Source organism: Apium graveolens, chromosome 7 (assembly GCF_009905375.1).
Source record: "Apium graveolens cultivar Ventura chromosome 7, ASM990537v1, whole genome shotgun sequence".
Taxonomy (NCBI): Eukaryota; Viridiplantae; Streptophyta; class Magnoliopsida; order Apiales; family Apiaceae; genus Apium; species Apium graveolens.
Genome location: NC_133653.1, coordinates 121,004,697 through 121,011,669, shown reverse-complemented (window position 1 = coordinate 121,011,669; position 6,973 = coordinate 121,004,697). Strand labels below are relative to the sequence as shown.

The 6,973-nt window shown below is 33.5% G+C and overlaps 1 protein-coding gene across 2 annotated transcripts; it reads right to left on the bottom strand.

The window, feature by feature from the left end:
- Positions 1 to 380: 380 nt before the first annotated feature.
- Positions 381 to 4,267, bottom strand: LOC141672784 (uncharacterized). Of its 2 annotated transcripts, XM_074479454.1 has the most exons (7): positions 4,131 to 4,257; positions 3,822 to 4,046; positions 2,400 to 2,623; positions 2,070 to 2,316; positions 1,878 to 1,963; positions 1,598 to 1,689; positions 381 to 829 (listed from the first exon to the last, which is right to left on the bottom strand). In XM_074479454.1, exons 2-7 carry the CDS (start codon positions 3,948 to 3,950, stop codon positions 546 to 548), a joined length of 1,062 nt encoding a protein of 353 aa, XP_074335555.1. In that variant the 5' UTR covers positions 3,951 to 4,046; positions 4,131 to 4,257; the 3' UTR covers positions 381 to 545. The 2 variants fall into 2 exon arrangements, with proteins under 2 accessions (XP_074335555.1, XP_074335556.1); XM_074479455.1 differs by having other exon boundaries at positions 2,400 to 2,620; positions 3,822 to 4,267.
- Between the last annotated feature and the right edge of the window lie 2,706 nt (positions 4,268 to 6,973).

Here is a 6,973-nt window from a genome sequence, read left to right as displayed (position 1 = left end):
CAAAATGACAGACCCATTCAGATTTCCCTTATATATCAATGCCGGGATGGCATTACTGTTATCTCCAGGAACGGCTGCATATGTAACTAGTACTAACAGAGGAGTGCTAATTCTGACCAAATCAGAAAAGGAGAAACTAAAAGAAAGAAATAATATAAAATTATAATTATTAACTTTTTAACAATCCCCGTGAGGTCTGAGTTTAACTTGTAGAGTGTGCGTGTGTAATTAATTAGCAAAAATCCTTTTAAGACATTGTAACTCAAAGAAAACTGAGAAATCTAATAGGGAAGTAGACGAGAAAACTGTGAAATGAAAACGAAGCACATATCAGACATATCAGACAAGATACTACTTGCATATGATTAAATCCAGGAGGAGAGGGGGGAGTCAAAGTTTTAAAACATATTACATCAAATTTTCTTAACAGTCCTCGTAAAGTTTCCCGAACTTCTCATACCAATTACATCAAAATTAAGAAAACACAACAAAACTCTTTCCAAAGTTTTGAAAGCAACTTTGAGCCATCAAACTGAAACTGTTTACTAGACAATGCTATGGAGGTTGCCATAGCGACGACAGGGGCATTTATCATCCTTGCACACATGCTCAGCCTTCGTATTAAAAAAGTCAAAATCTTTATGGGTGAAATTAACCTGCTTCAACCATGAACCAGCAGCACTGTTGAGAGCAGAGAACTTTCCATAATCGTCGGAGACCTCATTACAAAACCACACATCTCCCTCGAGCTTATAAGAAGCAATCCCAAATGGAGGGAGAGACATCATCTTGCTGTCCGTACCAGAGCCATTCTCAACATCTTCACTATCTGTATAACAGACGATTCATAATATTATTTGAGGTGGAATGAAATAAACTACCTGCTGATCATATTCTTACAATGAAAAATATGTTTAGTTGTTCAAGAATATATATGACCAAACTACGATATTATGTTGGAGAAACATCATTGTTCTTGTGAATTAACTTCAATCGTTTCTGGTCAAGTTTTGTTTTAATTATAAATAAGATTTAATGACCCTTTGACCCTTAAAGTATGTAGCGTTATACCCATCAGCCCCAAATGTTTGAACTCGTACCTTTTAACCCCAAGGTATACAGTGTTATACCCTTTAGCTCTTTTTAGCATTACCGGTATAAATTGAAGGGGCAAAAAAGATATTTTACCTTCTCCGAGTTGTCCTTGAGGGTTAAAAGGTACATTTCTTATACCGCGAGGGTTAAAAGGTATATTTTTTATACCTGGGGTTAAAAAGTACAACATAATATACTAAGGGCTAATAGATATAATAAATATGTAGGAAATGTATTTTTACCTTCTCCGAGTTTTCACCATATCCATTTTCCATAAAAATATACCTTTTCACCATAGCGGTACAACTTGAAGGATAACGGTGAAAAAGGCTAAAGGATATGAAATCTCATACATTGGGGGTTAATAGGTACGAGTTCAAATATTTGGTGCTAATGGGTATAACGATATATATTTTATGGGTCAAAAGGTCATTTATCCTATGAATAATGAAGAACACATTACAATAACACAAATATAGTTCAGAAGGAGATAGTGGTTAACCTTGAAAAAACGAAGACAAAGTGTGAAATGTAAGAAAGGGTGACATCATGTCATCCTTTATTTCCTGTGCCGGAATCATATATATTGGGTACCTGATTAGAGATGAACAAAACAGCCATCTGGTAACGTTCCATATACAATTAGAAAGCTTTTATAAGTAAACATTGTTAAAAGCTGAGAGATATGGCCTCGGGGAAGAGATTGTGAACAACAAACAAAAGCATCAAGAATTTCCACTCAAAGAAAAACAATAACTAAATAATGATGAACAACAGCACACCAGGATATAGCAAGCCAGCTAGCGGGAGTCAGATCCGTGCTTTTCAGTGTCATAAGCCCTGGATGTTTTGCAGCCAAGTCGACAATCTAAATAAAAGAAACAAGAAAATTGTTCAAGCGTTCTCACAGCTAAACGATATCACAGCAAAAGGAATGAAATTAAAAATCATATAAAATGCGAACTGTAAATTACTTTCTCAAACAGAGGAGGCCTATAGTATGGAGTGCTCCAGTCTTGTAACTCAAAATAAAGATTCTGGAAGTTCCTCTTGAATGGCGGTGTATCATCGTTCTCAAGGTTATAGTCGTCAGCTGTGATTTCCCAAGCACTGCTGGAATTATTGCTTGCAGATCCGGACGTCTTCTCACCATCGCTTCCTTCACTCCAATGCTCAGCCTCTACTTGAGCAATGTCATTACCTTCTTTGATTTTCTGAATTCTAAACAGGACAGCCTCGATATTTAGTTGCGATTCAAATGTTATACGAGATATTATTGATATGAGAAGCAAGTTTCAGAATACCTTAGCTTTTCAAGTGATTTGATAGTATAAATTTGAATTGCAGATAATTTCGGAACAAAATAGTGATCCACCTCTTCACTGTCATGAGGATTTTCAAAAACCTTTGTTCCAACACCACATGCACTCCATTTCTCGAAAGAATGCCATAGATCTCCCAAATTGTAGTATCGGGTAATTGGCTTGCAGACTGGATTCCAAAATTTATTCCACCCTTCAACATACTTCTGTGGCCGCATCAAAAAGAAAAGAAATTAGGTTCTGAAATATAGAATAAAGTGCTGCAGAAAAAAAGTGCACAATAGCACTATATGATCAACAAAGATGGACCAAAGTTTAAAAGTTTTGAGAGAACTGTTATGGGTATTACATGCCTAGCATCCGTGCAAGACACGTAATAAAATTGCGCAAAGCGCAGACTTTTTATCCTACTATACATACGATAACATTTATCGTGCATCATGAATAATGTATAAAAGTTACGCATTGCGTGTGTATATATCGTGCCTCATGAATAATATATAAAGCCACAACGCAATGCGCACAGATTCTCACGCTCCGCTTCAAAAATTATCACCGTAACTTTATTTTTAAACTTAATTACAACATCTTATAGGAGAAATAATTACAGTATTTGAGAATAGTACTGATAGAATACAATTAAAACTTAAAAACATTATTATAATATATATATATATATATATATATATATATATATAGTTTGATAAATTATGTTTAATTTAAAGCATAAAAAGGGTCATTTTCATAATTTTATACATATAATTAAGCCATGTCCCTGCACCTAGCTACAAGACACTAAGAAATGACCAACAATAAACTCTCTTTTGTTTTTTATATTTGTAAACAAATCACATACAAATAAATTTAATAGAATAATTTCAGTTTCAAAATATATTGTATAGTTATGATCCCTCCCAATAAAACAAGAAAAGGCAGTTCTTTAAATACAACATTCAGTTACAAGTTACAAGTTACAAATCCAAACATTCAAAACATATAAGAATATATAATTTCAAGACACCAATGTATTATATATGGAAAATGTTTCGTATATAAAATGGTGTACAAAATTTTGTATATAATGACATATGGTGTGTTTTAATTGAAATGAGCCCCTCTATTCACATCAACAAAACCAATCAATAAAATCAATTAAAACACTGTACATCAACTGTCATGTCATTATATATATATTCATACCCAAATGCATCAATCTCACAAAACAAAATCTAGCATATATAAGAGATATAATACAAAAAATTGACATTTATACAAGCAACATAAAAAGGAGGTGACTATAGTCAAGGCACATAATCAAATTTTCATCAGATGTACACCTGTATTCAGTGACAGCATCAGGACGGAACTAGAAACGAGAGGTTTTATATGGATAGAGAATTATACCTTTGGGATTGATCTTGTACGGACACGAGGAGTGAGAGCGTAGAGCAATCGCTGAAAATTAGTCTTGGAATCCATTGCTTTCTTGGAATCCTTTGCTAGAACTTTAGACATTTGATGTTTCTTACACATTCAGTTCTCTCACTTCTCTCTGCGTTTTTTCTCTTGGTATTTCTCTTGTGTTTTGCCACTATTCTCTTGCGCTATTTGTAGCCCCACCAAAGTTTTCTGCATTAAATTCAATGACCATCAGACTTGATCTTAAATTTGCTATATATGAATAAATCCAATATCTGCATGCTTATCACCAACCATCTACTCTAGAAAGTTAGTAGAGACTCGAGTTTTCTACCAAAGCACTTTGTCTGTATTCATCTCTCTCTCTCCCTCTCTCTCTCTCCCCCTCTCTCTATCTCTCTCTCTCTCCCTCACAATCTCTCTCGCACATATAACTTAAAAATAAAAAGAATATCTTTGTATATCTTGAATAATTAGATGTGATCTAAAATTTCTATCTAAAATTCTGCACAATGGAAATCTGATAAAATAGTATCCAGAAAGTATTTTTTGTAACATATATTAGAGATGGGAATAAATGATGCATTAAAGGAAAGAAATAAAAGCAACTTATCTGCAGATATTATTACTTTTTGTAACTATTTTACATATTAACTGCAATCTTATGTATGTTTTTAGTTGGGACTTGGGAGGATAGGAGTGATGTAAAATGCATGTAGAGAGAAAGTCAGAAGAATATGACAAAATCAAGGACGCAAGAATTTGAAAAACGAGGCTGTGAAGTAGCAGTTTCTTATTTTGCTTTGTTCAAGTTGATGCAAAGAATGCTTCTTTTCAGTAAAAATGTTAATTTACCTTGTCTAACACTGTAACGAATCAACAGCAACGAAAAAGAAAATATTAGATTTTGATATTTCGTTTTTGGCCACTAGTATAAAATTTTCATTTCATTGTATAGATTTTGTCTATTTTTAGTCCATTATAGTGTCGAGTTATACTGGTAGGATCGGTATCCAATTTTCAATTTTGGTCCATTATAGTATCCAATTTTCGGTTACTAGTCAAGGATCTTGTCTCATCCCAGTTTTGGGCCCACCATAAATAAATTTAGTCACATATTTCAATTTAGACCCATCATATATATATAAATGGGCCATGTTCAGATAATTTTTATCCAACACACTGTTGTGACCACCGGTATACAATTTTCATTTCATTGTAGAGATATCGTCTCATTTTTGGTCCATTATAGTGTCGAGTTATACCGGTAGGATCGGTATCCAATTTTCAATTTTGGTCCATTATAGTATCCAATTTTCAGTTACTAGTCAAGGATCTTGTCTCATCCCAGTTTTGGGCCCACCATAATAAATTTAGTCACATATTTCAATTTAGACCCATCATATATATATATATGGGTCATGTTCAGATAATTTTTATCTAACACACTACTCCAAAGGCGTCGGATTTACATTTCAAGGGCCCAGATTTAGAAAAAAAAAATCATTTTCGCGCATATTTTAGGCGAATAAGGTTTTTTCTTTTCTCGGATATTAATATTCAGTGAAAAGGAAAAACTTTATCCACGAAAAGGAAAAAAAGATTTGTTTGAATCTGGACCCTTAAATATAGATATGACGTCCCTCAATCAATGTATTAGATAAAGTTTAACCGATACACAATTGCCAGGAAACAAGGCCCTCGTTTTTCTAATTATGAAGCATGGCTAAGTGATCCGACTCACATTGGGCCAAGTGCCCAGGTGGTCTGGCCAATAGTGGGCCAAGAAATATTGAATGAAAAACCTATGGGAGGGTTCTACTTTCTTTTCTTGTCCCAATCGAATAGTATCCAAAAAAATCGCCACGTCCCCAAAGCGGAGCGCTTTTTAGTACCATTGAAGCCGAGCGTTGAGACTCGTTTTCCGAGCACACGCCAAATGCTCAAAATGTGAACCCAATTTAATTTAAGAGCTGAGACTAAATTTCAGCCACTTTATTTTTTTGAATATACGGTGAATCTCAGCACATAATTTGTTTTTATATTTTAAAACTTATATCTCTCGAATCTATCATCATCGCTACGGACTTTTCCATTTCCGTTTCACATGTACATATTCATCTTTAACAATGGGGATGAAGGATGCATATACACACACATCTATCTTTAATCGTCATCCACTCATCTCACTACACATACAATCCCCCTCCTACTACAAATCTCTCTACATCGTTTATTCATTTTCTTCCTCTTTGAAATCTCAACATACTTCATATCCATTTTTTTCTCCATCGAATCGTAATCTCATCCAGTAAATGCTCTCACGCTGCTTTTGTTCACTTTTTTTAATTCTTCTTTGATACCTTCTCAAGATCTGATGATCCGCATTAATCACAGAAACTAGAGAACAATGAAATCAAATAGGAAAATACAATATCATTAAGTGAAAACGAGAGAAAAAAGTAAAACTGATGTTGGAAGTAATTGTATCATCGATGCAATCCAAACATTACTTATGTACGCAAATTATCTTTTTTTGAAATATAAACAACCTTTTTATTTGGTGATTGGGCATGTATGTTTTATGATTTTAAATTAAAAAATCGGTGATATTACATTAAATTCGGTGTTTTTTTTAAAAATTTTGTTAATTATGCAAATGATATTGGCGATGATAGTATTCGTTTATATTTGATGGCTAGATTCTGGTTATAATGAATTTGGTGATTATATATATATATAATGGGAATTAATCAGGAACCAACGTGGGTTGGGGGGACAGTCAGTCAACCCATGAAACATTGCGGGAGGAAGCAATGTTTCAATGCGGGTCTTGACTTCCGCAATTAAACATTGCGGGATGTCGCCATGCACAGGGAACATTACGCAATCCGCAATATTTCATTGTTGGGTAGACTCCTAGTTTTTAATGTCTCAACTGCCCCTCTCTTTAGCTTTTAATGCTCTTTTAACTTATTCTAATATTTAACTTATTTATATAAGTATAAAAATAATATTAATGTTCAACAGTAATTAATTTTTTAAAATATGTTAACATTAAATATAAGTAGTAGTAATATTTTAAAATATTATCAATTTTAATAATAAATTTATCAATTTTATTTTTTCTGTACTTT